Source organism: Lonchura striata, chromosome 27 (genome assembly GCF_046129695.1).
Source record: "Lonchura striata isolate bLonStr1 chromosome 27, bLonStr1.mat, whole genome shotgun sequence".
Classification (NCBI taxonomy): domain Eukaryota; kingdom Metazoa; phylum Chordata; class Aves; order Passeriformes; family Estrildidae; genus Lonchura; species Lonchura striata.
Window position 1 is genome coordinate 5,683,295 of NC_134629.1, and position 22,229 is coordinate 5,705,523.

General features: G+C 58.1%; 2 protein-coding genes across 3 annotated transcripts; both read right to left on the reverse strand.

Annotated features, from left to right (window-relative positions):
• Positions 1 to 1,731: 1,731 nt before the first annotated feature.
• Positions 1,732 to 11,658, reverse strand: NACA (nascent polypeptide associated complex subunit alpha). Of its 2 annotated transcripts, XM_077788640.1 has the most exons (10): positions 11,604 to 11,658; positions 11,192 to 11,263; positions 8,516 to 8,554; positions 4,203 to 7,871; positions 3,100 to 3,185; positions 2,931 to 3,008; positions 2,535 to 2,681; positions 2,273 to 2,401; positions 1,949 to 2,071; positions 1,732 to 1,859 (listed from the first exon to the last, which is right to left on the reverse strand). In XM_077788640.1, the coding sequence occupies exons 2-10, from the start codon at positions 11,259 to 11,261 to the stop codon at positions 1,845 to 1,847; spliced, it is 4,356 nt and encodes a 1,451-aa protein (XP_077644766.1). In that variant the 5' UTR covers positions 11,262 to 11,263; positions 11,604 to 11,658; the 3' UTR covers positions 1,732 to 1,844. The 2 variants fall into 2 exon arrangements, with proteins under 2 accessions (XP_077644766.1, XP_021398172.1); XM_021542497.3 differs by lacking the exons at positions 4,203 to 7,871; positions 8,516 to 8,554.
• A 745-nt stretch (positions 11,659 to 12,403) lies between these two features.
• Positions 12,404 to 21,409, reverse strand: PRIM1 (DNA primase subunit 1). The gene is made up of 12 exons (XM_021542469.1): positions 21,292 to 21,409; positions 20,653 to 20,810; positions 20,472 to 20,578; positions 20,318 to 20,391; positions 19,272 to 19,408; positions 18,175 to 18,233; positions 16,869 to 16,978; positions 15,852 to 16,073; positions 14,880 to 14,949; positions 14,014 to 14,099; positions 13,057 to 13,155; positions 12,404 to 12,579 (listed from the first exon to the last, which is right to left on the reverse strand). Exons 1-12 carry the CDS (start codon positions 21,392 to 21,394, stop codon positions 12,560 to 12,562), a joined length of 1,245 nt encoding a protein of 414 aa, XP_021398144.1. The 5' UTR covers positions 21,395 to 21,409; the 3' UTR covers positions 12,404 to 12,559.
• Positions 21,410 to 22,229: the final 820 nt, after the last annotated feature.

Here is a 22,229-nt window from a genome sequence, read left to right on the forward strand (position 1 = left end):
TCTCGGCGCGCATGCGCAGTGCGGCGCGGGGAGGTTGTGGCGGGGGGGTGCGGATCACCGGGACCCCCCCCCCGGTTCTTGTCCCCGGTGAGCCCCGGGAGCGGAGCCCGAGCCCAGCCGGCTCCGGTCTCCCGTCAGGGAGCTGTGCGGTGGAAATTCCCCTCTGAGCCTCCTTTTCTCCAGGCAGTTCCAAAGCCTGAGCAGCTTTTCCAGGAGGAAATTCCTCCTCTTGTCCACCCTGAGCCTCTCCTGCAGGAATTTGGGGCTGTTCCTTCTCCTGCTGTTCCTGGGAGCAGATCCTGACTCTGCTCTCCTATCAGGGAGTTGTGGGGTGGAAATTCCCCTCTGAGCTCCTTTTTTCCAGGCAGTTCCAAAACCTGACCACTTTTTCCAGGAGGAAATTTCTCCTGATGTCCATCCTGAACTTCTCCTGGAGGAATTTCGAGCTGTTCCTTCCTGTCCTGGTGTTCCTGGGAGTAGATCCCAACTCCACTCTCCCATCAGGGAGTTGTGGGGTGGAAATTCCCCTCTGAGCCTCCTTTTCTCCAGGCAGCTCCAAAGCCTGACCACTTTTCCAGGAGGAAATTCCTCCTGATGTGCATCCTGAACCTCTCCTGGAGGAATTTGGGGCTGTTCCTTCTCCTCCTGCTGTTCCTGGGAGCAGATCCCAACCCCACTCTCCCATCAGGGAGTTGTGGGGTGGAAATTCCCCTCTGAGCCTCCTTTTCTCCAGGCAGCTCCAAAGCCTGAGAAGCTTTTCCAGGAGGAAATTCCTCCTCATGTCCACCCTGAACCTCTCCTGGAGGAATTTCAAGCTATTCCTTCTCCTCCTGCTGTTCCTGGGAGCAGATCCCGACCCCGCTCTCCCATCAGGGAGTTGTGGGGTGGAAATTCCCCTCTGAGCCTCCTTCCCTCCAGGCTGAGCCCTTCCCCAGCTCCCTCAGGGTCTCTCCAGACCCTTCTCCTGCTGCTCCAGCCCTTCCCCAGCTCTGGCCATGCTCCAGCCCCTCGATGTCCCTGTGGCTGGGGGGGGCCCAGCAGTGCCAGCACAGGGGGACAATCCCTGTGCCCACGGCTGGGACAGCCCAGGTGCCATCCTGGCCACACCTGGGCACACCTGGGCTCTGTCCAGCCGCTGGCACCAGCACCCCCAGGGCCTTTCCAGCCCCTCTCCCCCATTCTGGAATGTTCCATGGGGTTGGTGGTGCTTTGTTGAGCCATTGGATCCATCCTGTCCAGCTGGCTCTGCAGCTTCCTGCTCTCCAGCACATCACCATCCCACCCAAGCTGGTGTCATCCACAAACCAAGGTGCCCTCAATCCCCTCACCCAGATCATGGATAAAGACATTCCCCAGGGCTGTCCGTGTCCATCCACCACCTGGATGCAGCCCAGCTCCCCACCGGGTGTGAGCCCCGAGGAGTGCACGTGTCCCAAAGGCTTTACTGGAGCCCACCGCCCACATCCACAGCCTCTCCCTCACCCGTGGTCCCCGCTCCTGCCGGCTGCAGGGAAGGGAGGAGCCCCCCTGAAGGGAACCCTGGGGGGATCAAGGGGTGACCCTGCAGCTGACTGAGCTGACCTGGGCTCGTGTCCAGCCAGGCTCTGGGACAGGAAGGAAAGGAGGGAATGGGCAGGTGGTGTTCCAGGACGGGGTATCAGCGCCGGGATCTTCCCAGGAGGAAGGCTCCACCCTGAGAAGGGCGGGCAGCAAAGCACCACAGGGCAGCCATTTCACCAACAATAAGCCACAACTTTATTAACCGATAGAAATAGTACAAATTTTAAATTTAGCTGTATTTTACTCTTCTCTGAAACACCAAAAAAGGCTCCTCCCTCCGGCGGCTACATCGTCAGCTCCTGTGGGAAGAACGGGAGTCAGGAGCCAGCCCAGAGCCAGCAGCTCCCCCCAGGGACCCCCCCCAAAGCTGCTGCCCCCCAGCACTCACCATTATTGCGTTTACAATGTCGTTACTGTTGTTCTTGAGGGCTCTCACAGCCTTCGCACGTGACACGTTCGCCTGCGACATCACCAGCTCGATGTCTTTCACCTCCACGCCGGTTTCATCAACCTGAAGGAGAAACAGAGCCCAGGATTGCTGCCAGATCCAGGCTTGGCACGGGCTGGGATTGTCTGGATTGGAAGCCACGAGGCCAGGCCTGCAGTGTAAACACCCCCAGGGCAGGAGCCTGTGCTCAAACTTGGATGAAGGAGAGGAATTTATGGATTAACCCAAACCACGGCCCCACAGGGAGGCTGGGGAAGGCCTTACCTCCTCTTCCTCACTCTCCTCCTGCACGGTGGGGGTCTGTGTGTTTTCTTGGATGTTGGAAACAGGTTCTCCTTGCACTTTGAACTTTTCGGCAGCTGCCAGCTGAGCCTGCTGGGACAAGTCTTCGATCTGCAGGAGGGAAGGGAAAGAGCGGAGCGGTGAGGCCAGTCCTGGGCAGTGCCAGGACGTTCCCTGGCAGGAGCCACGCAGTGCACAGGTGACAGGAAGGAGCCCTGTCCTGCTGGCTCCAGGGTGGGCTCACCTTGGCCTCGCCAAAGACGATGTAGGTGTCTGACGCCGGGCTCTTGTACACGTCTGGCTTTGTGATGACGAAGAGGATGTTCTTGGATTTCCGGATGGTGACTCTGGTGACTCCTGTCACCTGGCGAAGGCCCAGCTTGGACATTGCCTGAAAAACACCGGGGAAAGGTCAGCGAGGGAAGAAGAGCTCCGGAGCCAGCCCAGATGTGCCCACTCCTCTTTCCAGAGTCCCAGATCCAACATTTGCTGCATGGAGACGCATGGAAATGTGCATTACTGCCACGGAGCAGCACTCCTGGGCTGTCAGCAGGAGGGAACACTCCCATGCAGGACCAGTGAGATCCCCAGTGTGACTCTGAGCCCTGGGGCTGTTCAGCAAGGACAGGTGAAGCCTCACCTTCCGAGCTTTCTTCTCGCTCCGGCTCTGTTTTGCTTTGCTGACGGGTTCTTCATCTATTTCGGCGGCAGCTGCGAGCTGCAGGGAGGGAAAACCAGAGAGACCGGTGACAGGGGTGACACCGCAGGGACTCTGACCCACCACGGCTGGCGTGTGCCACCTGCCCTACCTGTGCCTGCTGCGTCGTGGCCTGTGTGGAGTCCTGCTCTTCGAGCTCTGGTACGGATTCATCGCTGTCGGACTCTGTGCCAGACCCTGCAGAGACACACACACCTCACTCTTCCCACCTCGGGTAGGTCCAGGGCACACGGCCTTTGCTGCTGGCTCCCAGTGAAGCCCAGTTAGGTGGTGGATGGAGCATTCCCTGCACTCCGAGTGCCATCAGGAGCTTTCACTGCACCCCAAATGGCATCAGCAGGGTGGCACAAATGGGTCCTCAGCCTCGGCCCACAGTGGGAGCCGGGTGCCAGAGCCCCACAGGTGCCTGGAGGCTCCGGAATGAATCCAGAGATAGCTCCAGCCTGTGGCAGCGGCTCAAGGAGGAGGTGGGTGACACTCCCAGGGTGCTGAGGTGGCAGCAGCGCAGTGTGACAGGGCCCCTCGACTCCCCTCTAACCCAGAGCTGACACACGGCACCGAGACCCCGCTCACCGAGCCCTCAGGGCTGCTGCACATCCGTGGCTTCACTACAGGGATGATCTGGCACAACCCTGAACCCCTCCCGGGGAACAGCACCTCTGGGTGCCCAGAGGGCCACCAGCTGCAGTGCCACCACCACTTGTGACCCACGGCACCGAGCACACCAGTTATGGAAGCAGAGCTGGGTGCCCCCGGCGGTCACAGGGAGGTGACCATGATGCTCCCGTGCAGCCATTACCTGGATTGAGTCCTCAGTCCTCTGGGAAGGGCCTCTGTGCCCACAGCACACACAGGAGCCCTGGCAAAGCTCTCTGCAGGTGCCAGGGCGTGCCCAGAGTCCCCAACACTTCAGGCATAGCGTGGGGACAGCCCAGTTTGGCACCAACGCTGCCGCCCTTCCGCCGCCAGCCGGCCACGGGGACACCACACGCAGCAGGGCCAGGCACGTGGCAGCTCCTCCGTGTGAAGCCAGCTCAGCTCCGCGGTGCCCATGCCACAAAAACCACACCGTGCTCCGTGCCCGAGGACGCGCGTTAGTGACCGCCGGCGCCGCGCCCCGGCCCCGGGCGCCGTTAGTACCCCGTGGGCAGCCAGTGACACTCCATGCACACGGCAAACCGCGGCCGCAAATACCCTTGTCATTCTTGAGGACGGGCTGCGGCGCCGGCGGGGCCGGGACCCCCGCGGGCGGGGACAGCTCCAGCAGCACGGGCGGCTCGGGGGGGAGCAGAGGCGGCAGGTCCTCATCCTCAGCGCCAGGCGGGGCTTTCGAGGTGGGGCGAGTGGCCAGCTTGGCCACCTTGTCATTACTGGGGGGCTGCTGCTTCTTGGCGGGGGGAGCGCTCGGGGCAGAGCCAGGACGGCCGTCTGCTTTGGAGGGGGTTGTGGGCTTTGGAGGGGCACCAGAAGCACCCGTGGCTGGAGCTGCTGGAGTTGGAGTGGCCTTGACAGGGCTCTTTGGGGGTGCCTTGGCCTCAGCAGGGCTTTTTGAGGGTCCTTTGGCCGCAGCGGGGGTGGCTGGAGGGGGAGTGGCTTTGACAGAGCTTTTTTGGGGTGCCTTGGCCTCAGCAGGGGTAGATGGAGCTGCGGTGGCTTTGACAGGACTCTTTGGGGGTGTCTTGGCCTCAGCAGGGCTTTTTGAGGGTCCTTTGGCTGCAGCGGGGGCCACTGGACCTGGGGTGGCTTTGACAGGGCTCTTTGGGGGTGCTTTGTCCTCAGTGGGGGTGGCTGGAGCTGGGGTGGCTTTGACAGGGCTCTTTGGGGGTGCCTTGTCCTCAGTGGGGTTGGCTGGAGCTGGGGTGGCTTTGACAGGGCTCTTTGGGGGTGCCTTGTCCTCAGTGGGGGTGGCTGGAGCTGGGGTGGCTTTGGCAGGGCTCTTTGGGGGTGTTTTCACTGCTGGGGGGGCACTGGGAGCTGGGGTGGCTGGAGCAGGGCTCTTGGGAGATGCTGGGGCAGGAGCAGGAGGCGTTTTGGCCTCAGCAGGGGTAGTTTTGGCAGGGCTCTTTGGGGGTGTTTTGGCTTCAGCAGGGGCTGGGGTAGCTTTGGCAGGGCTCTTTGGGGGTGTTTTGGTTTCAGCAGGGGCTGGAGTAGCTTTGGCAGGGCTCTTTGGGGGTGTTTTGGCCTCAGCAGGGGCTGGAGTAGCTTTGGCAGGGCTCTTTGGGGGTGCCTTAGCCTCAGGAGAGGTTGCTGGAGCTGGGGTGGCTTTGGCAGGGCTCTTTGGGGGTGTTTTGGCCTCAACAGGGGCTGGGGTAGCTTTGGCAGGGCTCTTTGGGGGTGTTTTGGCTGCTGGAGGGGCAGCTGGAGCTGGGGTGGCTGTAACGGGGCTTTCTGGGGGTGCTTTGGCCTCGGCAGAGGCTGGGGTGGCTTTGGCAGGACTTTTTGGGGGTGCCTTGTCCTCAGTGGGGGTGGGGGGAGCTGGGGTAGCTTTGGCAGGGTTCTTTGGGGGTGCTTTGGCTTCAGCAGGGGCTGGGGTGGCTTTGGCAGGGCTTGCTGGGGGTACCTTAGTCTCAGGAGAGGCTGCTGGAGCTGGGGTGGCTTTGGCAGGGCTCTTTGGGGGTGCTTTGTCCTCAGTGGGGGTGGCTGGAGCTGGGGTGGCTTTGGCAGGGCTCTTTGGGGGTGTTTTGTCCTCAGTGGGGGTGGCTGGAGCTGGGGTGGCTTTGGCAGGGCTCTTTGGGGGTGTTTTGTCCTCAGTGGGGGTGGCTGGAGCTGGGGTGGCTTTGGCAGGGCTCTTTGGGGGTGTTTTGGCTGCTGGAGCTGGTGGAGCTGCAGGAGCTGGGGTGGCAGAGGATGGGGGAGCAGCAGCTGGGCTCTTGGGAGCTGTTTTAGCTGCAGGTGGGGTGGCTGGAGCTGGGGCAGGGGGGGTTGGAGTGGCAGCTGGGGCAGCAACAGAGCCCTTGGCAGCATCTTTGGCTGAGGGAAGAGCAGCTGGAGAGGCTGGGGCTGCCATGGTCGGTGTGCCAGGGACACAGGGGGCAGTGACCGGGCTCCCAGGAGCTGCTTTGGCCACTGGAGTGGCGACAGGGGCAGCAGGAGATGTTTTAGCCACAGGAGAGGCAGCCAGAGGTGCCATGGGAGGTGTGACAGGGACAGAGGGGGCAGCTGGAGCGGTGACCGGGCTCCCAGGAGCTGCTTTGGCCACAGGAGGGGCGGCTGGAGCTGCCATGGCAGGGGTGACAGGAGGAGAGGGGGCAGCAGCTGGACTTGGAGGAGCCGGTTTGGCCAGAGGAGCTGCCATGGCCGGGGTGACAGTGGGGCAGCTGGCAGAGGGGACAGCAGGCACAGGAGCTGCTGCTGGGAACACGGGGCTCGCTGGAGGCCCTGGGACAGAGGTGGCAGCTCCCACAGCGGGTGTGGACAGGGCAGGAGCCACAGGAGGGGCTGGGCTCCCAGGAGGGGTCCTGGCTACTGAGGGAGGCACTGGGTGTCCCACAGCTGGGACCAGTGGGGCAGGGCCTGTGGGAGAGGCCTTGGTAATAGAAGGAGCAACTGGGAGCAGTGGTGAGACTGGGGCACCAGGGGCTGGGCCAGCAGGATGCCCAGGGGACATCCCGGCTGGCAGCAGAGGGATAGGGGGTGACAAGGGAGCTTTGGGGGCAGCCAGGAAGATGGGGGGAGAGATGGCACCGACCAGGGCTGGAGCTGGGGCTCTGGGAGAGGCTGGAACAGCAGGAATTCCAGGAGACACCGGGACTGTGGGAAGTGGGGGTGATCCCGGACTCTGGGGGGACACTGCCACAGTGGGAGCAGGCAGCAATGTGGGAGGCACTGGTGGGGGAGATGCCAGGAGGGGACGGGATGGGGGCGGTAGGAGAGGGGCTGGGGCTGCTCCAGAGGCAGGGAGAGGGGCTGGGGCTGCTCCAGAGGCAGGGAGAAGGGATGGGGCTGCTCCAGAGGCAGAGAGAGGGGATGGGGCTGCTCCAGAGGCAGGGAGAGGGGATGAGGCTGCTCCAGAGGCAGGGAGAGGGGATGGGGCTGCTCCAGAGGCAGGGAGAGGGGATGAGGCTGCTCCAGAGGCAGGGAGAGGGGCTGGGGCTGCTCCAGAGGCAGAGAGAGGGGATGGGGCTGCTCCAGAGGCAGGGAGAGGGGCTGGGGCTGCTCCAGAGGCAGAGAGAGGGGCTGGGGCTGCTCCAGAGGCAGGGAGAGGGGATGAGGCTGCTCCAGAGGCAGGGAGAGGGGATGGGGCTGCTCCAGAGGCAGGGAGAGGGGATGAGGCTGCTCCAGAGGCAGGGAGAGGGGATGGGGCTGCTCCAGAGGCAGGGAGAGGGGATGGGGCTGCTCCAGAGGCAGGGAGAGGGGATGGGGCTGCTCCAGAGGCAGGGAGAGGGGCTGGGGCTGCTCCAGAGGCAGGGAGAGGGGCCAGAGATGCAGCTCCCACCGAGGCTGCAGCAGGAGCAGTTTTCATGGGAGAGGTGAGAGCAGCTGGGAGAGAACTGGGGCTCACTGGGGGGACAAGAGGAGCCACTGTCACTGCAGCAGAAGCAGCAGCCAGGCCAGGTGACGCTGGGGCTGGGAATCCTGGGGACACTGGGCTAACCGGGGCAGGCCCTGGAGATCCCGGGGCTGCAAAACCCATGGGGGCCTGCGGAGCTGGAGGAGGGGCAGGGGTGACTGGGCCCAGCAGAGGCAGGGCAGGGGGCTGGGGGGCCATGGAGAACACGGGGATGGCTGCAGCCGGGACCACGGGGGGGGACACGGGGCCCAGGGGGCCCGGCAGAGCCGGGGCAGAGCCGGGCAGCTGTGCCGGGAGAGCCTGGGCGGATGGAGATGGAGTCAGAGGTGGGGAATGAGCAGCATGAAGAACAGCTAAAGGAGAGAAACAGAGTGAGCCATGAGAGGAGGGAGGAGAGAAGGAGAGAAAGGAGGGGGCATGCAGCCAGCCCTGGCATTCCTCTGGCCTCTGTGCCTGGCTTCTGGCCCAGCAGGCACTGCCCAGCCTGCCAGGGTCAGCATGGACCAGGACATTCATTCCCTTCTAGAACAGATCTTCCCGAGAGCCCTGAATGGCAGGAGGCACTCCCTGAACCACCAGGAAGCTCCAGCGGGCCAGAGAAGCAGGGATGCAGCTCTGCCACAAGCTCTGCCACACCAAAGGGGCTGTCAGGACCTCTGTGGAGCCCCAGAGGTCTGTCAGGACATCCAGGGCTGCTCACGAGCCTGGGGACACCTCCCGGGCTGCAGGGAGCATGGGGGAACAAAGACCCACCTAAGAAGAGGAAGGGAAATTCCAATATAACCCACTGGCATGTGGAATTACTCCTGGAGTGCCCTGCGAGCCCCCTCCCTCCATCTCTGGGTGACAGGGGCACAACGCCATGGGGGTGGTGGGGCCAGGCCCCCCAGTGCCCCCCACTTCCCTGGGAGCTGTTAGGGTTAATGGAATGCAACCCCCAGGATGGCACACACTGGTTAATGCGGCACACGAGGGGTTACAGGAGGGTCCCGAGTACCTGGAGCAGGGGTGGGAGCAGGAACGGGGGCAGCTGGAGCTGAACGGGGAGAACAAGAGTTTATTAAGGCAAATCCTACTGACCAGGAGCAGCTCCCAGCTCCCCTGCCAGCTCCTGAGAGCCTGGAGAGAGCCTGGCCATTCCCAACACCAGCTGGTCATCCAAGGGCACTGCCCAGGCAACAGGCCATGCCAGGGCTGAGCTGCCAGCTCCTGAGAGCCTGGAGAGAGCCCTGAAATTCCCAACGAAATTCCCAATGAAATACCAGCCAGCCATCAAAGGGCACCATTTAGGGAATAGGCCATGCCAGGGCTGAGCTTCCAGCTCCTGAGCCAGATCTGAGCCTGGAGAGAGCCTTGATATTCCCAGTGAAATTCCCAACGAAATTCCCAATGCCAACCAGCAATCAAAGGGCACTGCTGATGGAAGAGGCCAGGGCTGAGCTTCCAGCTCCTGAGCCAGAGATGAGCCTGGAGAAAGCCCTGATATTCCCAATGAAATTCCCAAAGCAAACCAGCCATCAAAGGACACTGTTTAAGGAAGAGGCTATGAAAGGGTTCTGCTTCCAACTCCTGAGCCAGAGCTGAGAGCCTGGAGAGACATTCCCAATGAAATTCCCAATGCCAACCAGCCATCAAAGGGCACTGCTGAGGGAGGAGGCAATGCCAGGGCTGAGCCTGAAGAGAGCCCTGACATTCCCAACGTCATTCCCAGCACCCACTGGAGATCCAAGGGAGGGTGGTGCTGGTCCGACCGGTGCTGCTGGCCGGGGGAGCAGAACCGGCCCGGGCACGGTGCCGCCCTCGGGCCGGGAGCTGCAGAGCCCAGAGCCAGCCCCGCTCCAGGGATTTTGTCCCTGGGATCAGGGTCACCATCGTGTCCTGGACTCGCTGCCACAGCGACGCGTGCAGGAGTGCAGGGAATGACGTCCCTGTCCCAGGAATGGGCTCCTGAAAGATGCTTCTGACACCCTGTTTTACCCCAAACCACGGCACCGTGGGGAGGATGGGCAGGCCTGGAGCTGGACATCGGTGCCAGCGGGTGCCAGGACACTTCCTGCTCCAGGGAATGTCCTGGTGCCTCCTGAAGGAGGAACAAGTGCTGCCAAGGGCTGTGCTGGGCCCGGCCCGTCACGGAACAGGCCGTGCAGAGCTCTCCTCTCCAGAACAATCCTTTGTCCCTGCCTGCTCTCCCTGTTCCTTCTGGCACCATCTGAGCACATTCCTGATGAACACAATCATTCCTGCTTGTCACTTCTCCCCCACAATCCCCAGCTTTCCTTGGGCTCTTCTCAAACATCCCAAGTAAAGCACTCCCCAAAACCAGGGGATTTCTGCCCAGAGTCCCTCTGGATCAGCATGGACCAGCCCCACCTCCAGGATTTTTCCAGGGAACAAGATGAAAATCCAAGGAGTTGCCTGAGGAATCCCACGACACCATCAGAGACTTGAGAGCAGCAGAATTTTGGGAGCTGTCAGCTGAGAGGGACAGAAGAGCCATTCCAGGGAGGGGGCCCCAAACAGGAATTCCAGCTACGCCGGGAGGGATAAGGAGCTCAGCAGCTCCTGGGAATCATCGGCGCAGCTGTCACAGCAAGAGCCATCACTCAGTCCCTCCTCGTGTCCCATCTCTGTCACCAACCCTCAGTGGTGGCCCCCCGATGGGACAGTGTCCAAAATCCTATGAGAGACCCCCAGATTCAATGAGGCAGATCCCCAAAATTCAGTGAGAAACCCCCAAATCCAGAGGGACAGATCCCAAATCCAACAGGACAGACACACAAAATTCAATGAAAGACCCCCAGATCCAGAGGAACAGACCCCCAAAATTCAGTGAGACCCTCAAAATTGAATGACACACCCTCAAATCCAGTGGAGGAGACACCCAAATCCAACAGGGCAGATCACCAAATCCACTGGAAGACCCCCAATTCCAACGGGGGACACCCCCAAATCCAACAGTTCACTCTCAGTTTGTGTGATAACACCCAAAATCCAGCCGAAACCAGCAGGAAAATCCCCATATTCAATGGGACATTGCCCCAAATCCAACAGGACAGGCCCCCCAATCCAATGGGACAGGCCCCCCAAATCCAACGAGACAGGACCCCCAAATCCAATGGGACAGGACCCCCAAATCCAAGGGGACAGGACCCCCAAATCCAACAGGACAGGACCCCCAAAACCAACGGGACAGGACCCCCAAAACCAACGGGACAGGGCCCCCAAATCCAACAGGACAAGGCTCCAAATCCAAGGGGACAGGGTCCCCAAATCTAATGGGAGAGGTCCCGAAATCCTACACCCCGCCCTGGCCACGGCCGCTGTCCCCGCTCCCACCCAAAGCAGGCTCCGAGCCGTCTCGTCCCCGGGATTTCGGGACACGAGGAGTCCCCGTTCTCCCGGCTCCGGTCACGTTCCCCGTGGGATAACCCGCGTGCTTCGGCTGGGAAACCACAGAACTGGCCCAGTTCGCTTCGGCCACAGCGAGACCACGGAACCGACACCCCAAAACCCCCGCGGGGGACGTGACAAGACTCGAACCGGGCTCACACAACCCCCGCCGCCACCGGGTCCCGGCCCACCGGGCCCACCCGGGAAGCTGCAGCTCCCCGCCCGGCGAGGGGATCCCGGGAAATCACCCCCAGATCCGCCCCCGAGCACCCTCCGGCCTCACCTGTCTCCGCCTGCGGCTGCGGCAGCTCCTGCTCCGTGGCCGGGACGGTTTCTGTGGCTTCGCCGGGCATTTCTACGGGAATGGACAAACCGACAGGCTCGCCGGGGCTCCGGGACAGCGCGGGGGCCACCACCGGTAACTCGTCTTTCCCACCCCGCAACTCCCACTACCGGGAGAGTCTACCAAGACAGCTCGGCCGCACGGCACGGGCAGAGCCCGATCCCGGTCCCGGGCCTAGGCCGCCTCCTCCCCTCCCCGCGCCGGTACGCGGGGCTGCCCCCTCCGCCCTGCCCGGCGCGCCCACGACCCCATCGATGGCCTCATCCGGGTCCTCCCTGCCACCCGCTCATCCCGCTAGCGGCGAGCGGCGCCCCGAGTGGCGGATGGCGGCGGATGGCGGCGCGGGACTCACTGTGCGGGGAGCGGGGCCCAAGATGGCGGCGGAAAGAGACCGAGAGGGCAGCGCGACTTCCGGGAGTGCGGCACTTCCGGGGCAGGGGGAGAAACCGGCAACACGGTCCGGCCCGGCGCCCACGGCCGCGCTCCGGCGTTCCGGGCTCTGCTCGGGCCGCACCGCGGGTGAGGGGAGGGCCCGGGGGGGGCTTTGGGATCTTCTGAGGGGCTTTGGGATCTTCGGAGGGGGGCTTTGGGATCTCCTGAAGGGGTTTTGGGATCCTCGGAGGGGGGCTTTGGGATCTCCTGAAGGGGTTTTGGGATCTCCTGAAGGGGTTTTGGGATCTCCTGAGGGGGTTTTGGGATCCTCTGAAGGGGGTTTTGGGATCTCCTGAGGGGGAGTTTTGGGATCCCCTGGGGTAGGGGGGATCCAGAAGGGATCCAGGTGGGATTAGGGGGTCAGGGCAGGGGGTCCAGGTGGGGTTAGGGGGTCACAGCAGAGTCCAGGCACGGTTGGGGGTCAGAACAGAGGGATCCATGCAGGATTAGGGGGTTAGGATAGGTTTAGGGAGTCAGAACAGGGGATCCAGGCAGGATTAGGGGGTCAGAACAGGTTTATGGGGTCAGGACAGGTTTGTGGGGTCAGGACAGGTTAGGGGGTCAGGGTAGGGGGTCCAGGCAGGGTTAGAGGGTCAGGACAGGATTTGGGGGTCAGGACAGGGGCCAGGCAGTGACCCCCCCAACATTGCAGAGCAGGGACCCCTCCCCAGCTCCTCCCCACAGGGAGGGGACCCTCCCCCACCTCAGCACGTCCTAGCACACGGGTGACCAGAACCATTTAATGGTGTTTGTGTAGAAAACGGTACAAAAGGTACAAAATCAGGGCAGGGACAGGGTTAGGGTTAGGGTTAGGGACCCCCCACAGCCAGAGGAGGTGACAGTGACAACACGTGAGACACTAGCAGTGTCAAGGCCTCAGAAATCTCCTTGAAGATCTGCAAAAAGGAAAAATGGGAAGGTTTTTCCAGACAAAACAAAGCTGTCACAGCACCAGGTATGGCTCAGCTCCTCCCTTGTGTCCCTCTCTGTCACCTCGTGCTCCCAGATCTGATGGGACAGAGCCCAAATCCAAAGGGACAGAGCCCAAATCCAATGGGAGACCCCCAAATCCAAAGGGCCAGACCCCAAATCCAAAGGGCCAGACCCCAAATCCAATGGGAGACCCCAAATCCAAAGGGACAGACCCCAAATCCAAAAGAACAGACCCCAAATCCAATGGGTGACCCCCAAATCCAAAGGGACAGACCCTCAAATCCAATGGGAGACCCCAAATCCAATGGGAGACTCCCAGATCCAAAGGAACAGACCCAAATCCAAAGGGTCAGACCCCAATCCCACAGGAGCCCCCCAAATCCATGGTCAGAGGCAGAAGGCCCCTCTTGGGGTCCTTTTGTCCTTTTCGGGGCACCCACCGCTGCGGCGGATCCGCTCTCCCCGGCGGGCGCTCTCCAGCCCCTCCACGAAGCGCTCGAAGAGCCGCACGTACGGGGCCAGGCTCGTCTTCCTGTAGTCTGGAGGATTTGGGGGCAGGGCCAGCAGTGGGTGCTGGGGACCCCCAAACTCCAACCCTGAGCCCCAAACCCCAAGCCTAACCCTCAAAACCCCAGCCCCGACCCCCAAAACCCCATCCCTGTCCCCACACCCTGTCCCCAAACCCCACCCACAACCCCACACCCCATCCCTGACCCCAAACCCCATCTCTGACCCCCATTCTGTCCCCTGTCCCCAAACCCCGTCCCCAAACCCCATCCCTGAGTCCCAAACCCCAACCCTGACCCCAAACCCCATCCCTGACCCCATCCCTGATCCCAAACCCTGTTCCCAAACCCCACCTCTGACCCCCAACCTGTCCTGTGCCCAAACCCCATCCCTGAGTCCCAAACCCCATCCCTGACCCCATCCCTTATCCCAAACCCTGTCCCCAAACCCCACCTTTGACTCCCAAACCCTGTCCCCAAACCCCAAACCCTGTCCCTGAACCCCATCTCTGAGTCTCAAACCCCAACCCTGACCCCAAACCCCTACCCCAAACTCCATCTCTGACCCCAATCTCTGACCCCAATCCCTACCCTGAACCCAAACCCTGTTCCCAAACCCCATCCCTGACCCCAATCCCTGACACCAAACCCTATCCCTCACCCCAAACCCTAACCCCAAACCCCATCCCTGACCCTAAACCCTGACCCTAAACCCTGACCCCAAACCCTATCCCTGACCCCAAACCCTATCCCTGATTCCAAACCCTGACACAACTCCTATCCCTCACCCCAAACCCAATCCCTGACCCCAAACCCTGACCCCAAACCCAATCCCTGACCCCAAACCCTGACCCCAAACCCCATCCCCGACCCCAAACCCGCCCCGCTCACCCCTCGTGCGCCGTTTGGGCTCCGTCTCGCCGCCGTCCTCCTGCTCGCCATCGCTGCCGGCCGCGTCCAGCTCCTGGCACAGGGAACTGCCGGAAGGCGGGGTAAGGGTTTGGGGTCAGGGTTTGGGTTTAGGGTTAGGGCTTGGGTTTAGGATCAGGGTTTGGGGTCAGGGTTTGGGTTTAGGGTCAGGGTTTGGGTTTAGGATCGGGGTTTGGGGTCAGGGTTTGGGTTTAGGGTCAGGGTTTGGGTATAGGGTCAGGGTTTGGGTATAGAGTCAGGGTTAGGGTGTGGGGTCAGGGTTAGGGTTTAGGGTTAGGGTTAACTTAGGGTTAGGGTTATCTTAGGGTTAGGGTTAGGGGTAGGGTTGGGTTAGGGTTAGGGTTTGGGTCAGGTTTAGGTTTGGGGTCAGGGTCAGGATCAGGATTTGGGATGTGCTGGGGGTCTCTGGCAGCACCAGCACCCCCCAGTGCTCCCCGTTTACGCACCTGATGGTGGGGACGGCAAAGGGTTAGGGTTAGGGTTAGGGTTAGGGTTGGGTTAGGGTTGGGTTAGGGTTGGGTTAGGGTTAGCTTATGGTTAGGGATAAGGTTAGGGTTAGGGTTAGTTTAGGCTTAGGGTTAGGGTTAGGGTCAGGTTAGGGTTAAGGTTAGGGTTAGGCTTAGCTGAGGGTTAGGGTTTGGGATAGGGTTATGGTTAGGGTTAGGGTTAGGGAAAGTTTTGGGTTAGTGTTGGGTTAGGGTTAGGGTTAGGGTTAGGGTTAGTGTTGGGTTAGGGTTAGGGTTAGGGTCAGGGTCAGGATCAGGATTTGGGATGTGCTGGGGGTCTCTGGCAGCACCAGCACCCCCCAGTGCTCCCCGTTTACGCACCTGATGGTGGGGACGGCAAAGGGGTCAAACTGGTCCAGCCTCTGCAGGTCCAGCGGCACCGAAATGCGCCCTGAGACAGAGCGGGGGTGGAGGTGAACGGGGTTTTGGACATGGAGAGGTGCTTTAAAAGCTTTGTTTTCCTGTTGGTTTTATGTGAAATCTGAGATAATACACATGCTATAATTTATAATTACAGTAATAATTATAATTTACAATAATAACTATTTAATAATAATAACAATTGTAATAATGAAATAAAATCACTTATAATCGAATATAATCCAATATTTGATTATGTTATATAATATATTGTATTTTAAATTTATGTATAAATTATATAGAAAGATATATATAATTTATATATAAATTTTCAAAATCTATTTTCTATATATTTGTATGTTATATATGATATTATATTTTTAATCTATATTATAGTATAATATTTATTATATAATATTGTATTCTATATATTTTGTTACTATATCTTAATTTATGTTAATATCATAATATTGTATAATGTAATGTAATATAATGTAATGTATTGTAGTGTAATATATAATATAATATAATGTAATATAATATAATATAATATAATATAATATAATATAATATAATATAATATTATATTATATTATATTATATTATATTATATTATATTATATTATATTATAGTATTTACAGAATAATTATAGAATAATTATTCTATAAATAATAGTTATTATTTTACTAATCATTATTATTATATATTTTAAATATAATAATAATATAACATTATATAACGCAATGTAGTAACAATATTTACACAATAATATTTAAAATTTACAATTTATAACAACTTCCATCACGACTAGCACCCAACCATTTCCTCATTCCCATACATTATAAGCGTAGACACCAAAATATCCTCTCTTATTTCTGGGCACTTTTGGAAACCCTTTCCTGCCTGCGTTTCCCTCCTCCGGCGGGTCCCACCTGTTTTGGGGTGGACGCTGAAGGGGCTCTTGAGCAGGTGGCCGAGCCCTTTGCTGACGTTGACGTCGAGGCGGGGGAAGCAGAGCTGCAGCATCACCTCCCACTCGGGCCAGCCCGCCCGGCCGCGCTCCCGCTCGCGCTCGGCGCGGGCCCGCAGCAGCTCCCAGCGCTGCACCGAGTCCTTCTTCCGCGGGAACTCGGCCTGCAGCGGCTCCCGCAGCTCTGCAGCCGTCAAGGCTCATCCCCCGGTTTGTCTGGAGCGCACTGACCCTTCCAGGACTTCTCTAACCCTTCCAGGAGCGTGTTTACCCTTCCAGAACCCCTTTTACCCTTCCAGGACTGCATTGACACTTCCAGGACTGCATTTACCCTTGCAGGACTGCATTTACCCTTCCAGGACCGCATTGACACTTCCAGGACCGCATTTACCCTTCCAGGACTACATTTACCCTTCCAGAACTGCATTTACCCTTGCAGGACTGCATTTACCCTTGCAGGACTGCATTTACCCTTCCAGGACTGCATTGACACTTCCAGGACTGCATTTACCCTTCCAGAACTGCATTTACCCTTGCAGGACTGCATTTACCCTTGCAGGACTGCATTGACACTTCCAGGAGCCCACTGACCCTTCCAGGACTGCATTTACCCTTCCAGGACTACATTTACCCTTCCAGGACCCCACTGAGCCTTCCAGGACCCCATTGACCCTTCCAGGACTGCATTGACCCTTCCAGGACCCCATTTTAACCCCAAGTTTTAGCCCCATATTTAAAGTTTAACCCCATACTTTAACCTCATATTTCAATTTTGTCCCCATTTTAACCCCAGATGTTAATTTTAACCCCATATTTTGAGCCCATATTTTCATTTTATCCCCATTTTAACCCCATATTTTAACTTTATCCCCATTTTAACCCCAGATGTTAACTTTAACCCCGTATTTTGAGCCCGTATTTTCGTTTTTTGCCCACTTGAAGCCCATATTTTCATTTTCAGCGCCGAATCCAAGGATACCCTCGGGGAGCAGGGCCAGCACCTTGGCCCATTTCTCGGGGCTGCCCAGCACGTCCTGGCCCAGCAGCGCGAACTCCTCAAAGTATTTCTCCACCACGGCCACCGAGCGCCTGCGGGGAGAGCGAAAAACGGATTTTTGGGACCCAAATTTGGGGCAACTGAGAGGTCTCCTAAAATTTTTTATTCTGTTTTCAGTCTCGTGTGAAAGGTGGGATAATACAGATGTTATATATATATATTTTTTAATAATAATATATTATATATATAATGATATATATTAGATATAATATAAATAATATATATAACATATAAAAATCTATAATAGATATAACATAAAAAATATATAATATATATTATATATAGTATATATAGAATATATATACTATATAGTATATATAATATATATAATATATAAGAACAATATATAATATGATAATATAATAATAATGTAATATATATTATCTATATTACATATAATGACATATTATATATAATTATACGATTATGATTATATAAGTATATAATATATAAATATATATAATATAGAATACCAATATATAATGACATAATATTATAATTTTACAAGTAAAATATTATATATGCTATTATATACTATATATTTTATATATATTATACATTATACATATATATAAATATTACCTATGTAATATTACATATAATATTGTAATATTAGATAACATAATTATATAATTATGTAATTATATAATTATAATATATAACATACACATGATCTATATAATAGATTATATATAATATATAATTGCTCTACTATATATATTAAAAATATATTATATATATAATATATATAAAAACTATATAAAATATATATGTATAATATATATACTTTTTATATATATTACATATATAATATATATAGATAATATATATAATTTAAATATATATATATATAATTCAGCCTGGCTAAAGTATCTTTGTTCATCTACATTGGTTGTAGTGGTTTTGCTTTGTTAATTGCAGATTTTTGTTCCTAATTTTGGGATTTTCACTATTCTTGTGCTGATGGGTTTTAAATCCCCAGTGTGTTGATCTCTGGTTGTGAGACAGGATCAGGAGCAAGGTAAAATTGGCTTTGAAATTTTAAAAGGGCGTAAAGAAAAGTTTCTTAACAGTAAGGAAGGGAAAAAAAAAGTAGTAAGAATGAAAACAAATAATTTAGAACACTTTTAAGGAGAAAAGGTTTCATTTTTTAGAGCAGAAGTGCAAAGCCCCTCTCAGCTGCCACCCATGGGAGTCAGAAATGGCCGAAGCCGACAGCGTCACCCACCTGATGAACGGGTGCACGGGCTGGGACAGCGTCACCTTCTTCACCGTGTCTGCGCCACCCTGGGGACAGCGGGGTCAGCCGGGGGGCAGCGGGTGCTGGGCACCCCAAATCTGCTGCTGGGCACCCCAAATCCAGCGCTGGGCACCCCAAATCTGCTGCTGGGCACCCAAACCCACTGCTGGGCACCCCAAACTCACTGCTGGGCACCCCAAATCTGCTGCTGGGCACCCCAAATCCAGCGCTGGGCACCCCAACCCACTGCTGGGCACCCCAAACTCACTGCTGGGCACCCCAAATCCTCCTGCACCCCAAACCCGCTGCTGGGCACCCAAACCCACTGCTGGGCACCCCAAACTCACTGCTGGGCACCCCAAACTCACTGCTGGGCACCCCACATCTGCTGCTGGGCACCCCAAATCCAGCACTGGGCACCCCAAATCTGCTGCTGGGCACCCAAACCCACTGCTGGGCACCCCAAACTCACTGCTGGGCACTGCTGGGCACCCAAACCCACTGCTGGGCACCCCAAATCCAGCGCTGGGCACCCCAAATCTGCTGCTGGGCACCCCAAATCTGCTGCTGGGCACCCAAACCCACTGCTGGGCACCCGAAACTCACTGCTGGGCACCCCACACACACCGCTGGGCACCCAAACCCACCGCTGGGCACCCCAAACCCACTGCTGGACAATCCCACCTGCACCCCAAACCCACTGCTGGGCACCCCAAACCCACCTGCTCCTGCTGCAGGGTCAGAAGTGCCCTGCAGGTTTGGGTGCCCAAAGCCCCACAAACTCATTTTCACCAGGGTAAGGATGTCCAAACGCCCACAAACCCACCACCTCCAGGCTCAGGGGGTACCCAGACCCCCCCAAACCTACCTTGCACAGGGTGAGGGGTACTCAAACCCCCACAAACCCACCTTCACTCTGGTGAGGGGATGCCCAAAGCCCCACAAACTCATTTTCACCAAGGTAAGGGTGCCCAAACCCCCACAAACCCACCTCCTCCAGGCTCAGGGGGTACCCAGACACCCCCAAACCCACCTTGCACAGGCTCAGGGCTGGGCAGGGGGCTCCTGGCCCCCCTGGCACCCACCTTCACCAGGCTCAGGTACTCCACGGCCGCCGCCCGCAGCGCCGGGGACCATTTCCTGACGGCGTCGTCGCACACCCAGCAGTGCACACCCCTCCTGCCAGAGTACACCCACAGGCGGTGCCGCACGCCCAGGTCCTCTGCGGGGGCACAGATGGGTTTTGGGGGGGCACAGATGGATTTTATGGGGACACAGATGGGTTTGGGGGAGCAGAGAAGGGTTTGGGGAGGTCACAGATGGGTTAGGAGGGGCACAGATGGGTTGGGAGGGGCACAGATGGGTTTTGGGGGAGCACAGACAGGTTTTTGGGGGGTCACAGATGGGTTTTGGTGGGGTCACAGATGGGTTTTGGTGGGACACAGATGGGTTTTGGGGGGCACAGATGGGTTTTATGGGGGCACAGATGGGTTTGGTGGGGCACAGAGGTTTTGGGGGGTCACAGATGGGTTAGGAGGGGCACAGATGGGTTTTGGTGGGGCACAGATGGGTTTTGGGAGAGCACAGATGGATTTTGGTGGAGCACAGATGGATTTTATGGGGACACAGGTGTATTTTATAGGACTTATGAGGGGTAATTCTAAATGATTAGTTTTAATGTATTTACAGTATAGTGTGGTTAAAGCTGATAGGGAGTTTGGAATAAAGTAGATTCTACCAAAGAATTTTCGACAAATCCATTTCCCACAGTGAGGGTCGGTCTCTTTCTCCAGACAGAACTGCCAGAACCAGAGCACACAGCCTCAAGCTGCACCAAGTGAAATTTAGATTGGATATTAGGAGAAAGTTTTTCATGGCAAGAGCAATAAGGTTTTGCAATGTTCTGCCTGGGGCGGTGGTGGAGTCACCATCCCTGGGTGTGTTTAACACAAGCCTGGATGTGGCACTGGGTGCCAGGGCTTGGTTGAGGTGTTGGGGCTGGGTTGGACGACCTTGACCTTCAATGATCTTGAAGGTCTCTTCCAAGCCAGTGAAATTCTGTGAATTCTGTGAATTCTGTGGGATCTGGGAGTGCACAGCCAGCGCCCACGGGGGTCCCCAAGCCCCTCACCCACGAGCGCGCGGTCGATGATGCGGACGGCGATGGTCATCAGCGTCCAGCACTTGGAGCAGATATCGGCCGAGCTGGGGGCAGAGTGAGGGGGGTCAGGGGGACACCCCACACCCCCGAACCCCCTCCCAGCCCAGAGCCCCCTCTGGGGAACCTGCAGCACGTCCGGACGTCGTCGTAATCCGTCATGTCGATGTCAAAGACCAGCTCCTTCTCCTGCGGCTGGAAGGCTCCCAGGTGCACCGTGTTGTGCTGGTTGGGCTGCGGGAGGGACGGGGTGGGCTCAGCATGGCCAGAGGCCCCTGCGGACCCCCGGCACGGGGGCCAGGACTCACCCGGTGGGAGTAGACGGCCCCGATGTCGATCTTGTAGGGGTTGATCTTTTGCAGCTCCCGCTCCAGCTCCTGCGGGCTGCCGAAGGACTGGAAGCGCAGGTACACATCGTCCCGCAGCGTGAAGGAGAATTCCCGCAGCTGGAAGTAGTTCTTCACCACTGCGGGAGCGCGGGAGGCTCGGGGACTGCGGGGGGCTCAATGCCCTCCTAAATCCCCCCATTACACTCACCCCCAGACCCCTTCCCCGCTCCTCCCGGTGTCCCGGTCAGTGCATCCACCCACTGCCCGCCCCGGCACCCCAACGTGCTCTGGGACCCGGGATCGCGGTGTTCCCGCCCGGTATCGGTGCCCCCCGCCCGGTATCGATACCCCCAGCCCGGTATCGATGCCCCCCGCTCGGTATCGGTGCCTCCCGCCCGGTATCGATGCCTCCCGCCCGGTATCGGTGCCCCCCGCCCGGTATCAATGCCCCCTCCCGGTACCGCATCCCCGACGCTGCCCCCCGCCCCGTACCGACTCCTGCCGCCCGCTATCACGGTTCCCGGTAGAGCCCTCCCGCCCCATATCGGTGTCCCCGCTCGGTATCGCCGCATCCCCGGCGGTGCCCCCCCGCCCGGTACCGGTTCCCCCCCCGCTCACCGCCGCCGTAGCTGAGCCAGCGGCCGTAGGGGCCGTGCGGGAAGAGCCGCCGGTAGAAGACCGGGAGCAGCTCGGGCAGCGCCGCCGGCTCGAACCGCGCCATGGCGGGAGCGGAGCGGCGGGAGCGGAGCGGCGGGAGGCGGCGGCGGCGCCCCCGGGGGCCGCCGGGAGTTGTAGTCCGGCCCCGGGGCGGGGGCACCGGGGACCGGGGGTGCGCGGCTCGGGGGGAGTGGGAGGAGAACAAAGCACCGGGGAGGTCCCGGGATGGAGGGGAGGGGACGTGCCCGGGTCCGCGGGGTCTTGGGTCGTGGGGTCCGGAGCTGGTGAGGTCCCGGTATGTCCCGGGATGCGAGGGGGTCCCGAGGCGGGTGGGAGACGGGGAGCTGAGGTTAGGGGGGATTTCGGGGTCCTGAAATGCCCCGAGAGCGCCGAGGTCCCGGGATGTCCCGGTGTCCGGGGATATCCCGGGATCCGGAGAGGTCCAGGGGCGTGGGGGTCCGGGGGTGTCCCGGGGTCCAAGGGGGTCTCAGGAGGGGCTGTGCGGGATTGTCCCGGCAGAACCCGGTAGACCCTGGGGTGCTGAGGTCCAGAGGGAGTCTCGGCTTTCGTGTTGGTCCCAGGATCTGGGAGGGTCCCGGGGTATTCCCGTGACGCGGAGAGCTCCCGGGCCGGGGCGGCGCGGGGATGTTCCGGGCTCCGGGGCGGTCGCGGGGTCCGGGGGCTTCCCGGGAGGGCAGCGCAGCGGTGCGGGAAGCCCGGGGCGCTGCCCTGCTCCCGTTAACTGTTCCCCGCGAAAGCGGCGGGACCGGAGCCCCGGGGCACATCCCGGGCACTGCCCGCAGCCCCGCGGGCTCCAGGCGGCAGCAGCGGGATGAGCCCCTTAAGAGGACGGGGCGGAGCCGATCCCGCATCCCGGTAGTGCCCGGAGGCCCACCGGA

Coding starts and splice junctions, on each gene's coding strand:
- PRIM1 (XM_021542469.1), bottom strand. CDS start 21,394: ATGGCGCGGTTCGAGCCGGCGGCGCTGCCCGAGCTGCTCCCGGTCTTC. Junction 19,409..20,317: donor CATCGACCGCGCGCTCGTGG/GTGAGGGGCTTG, acceptor GTGCCCCCGCAG/AGGACCTGGGCGTGCGGCAC. Junction 18,234..19,271: donor AGTACCTGAGCCTGGTGAAG/GTGGGTGCCAGG, acceptor CGCTGTCCCCAG/GGTGGCGCAGACACGGTGAA.
- NACA (XM_077788640.1), bottom strand. CDS start 11,261: ATGCCCGGCGAAGCCACAGAAACCGTCCCGGCCACGGAGCAGGAGCTG. Junction 7,872..8,515: donor TGCTCCCACCCCTGCTCCAG/GTACTCGGGACC, acceptor TCTCTCCTTTAG/CTGTTCTTCATGCTGCTCAT. Junction 2,682..2,930: donor GCGAGAAGAAAGCTCGGAAG/GTGAGGCTTCAC, acceptor GGTGTTTTTCAG/GCAATGTCCAAGCTGGGCCT.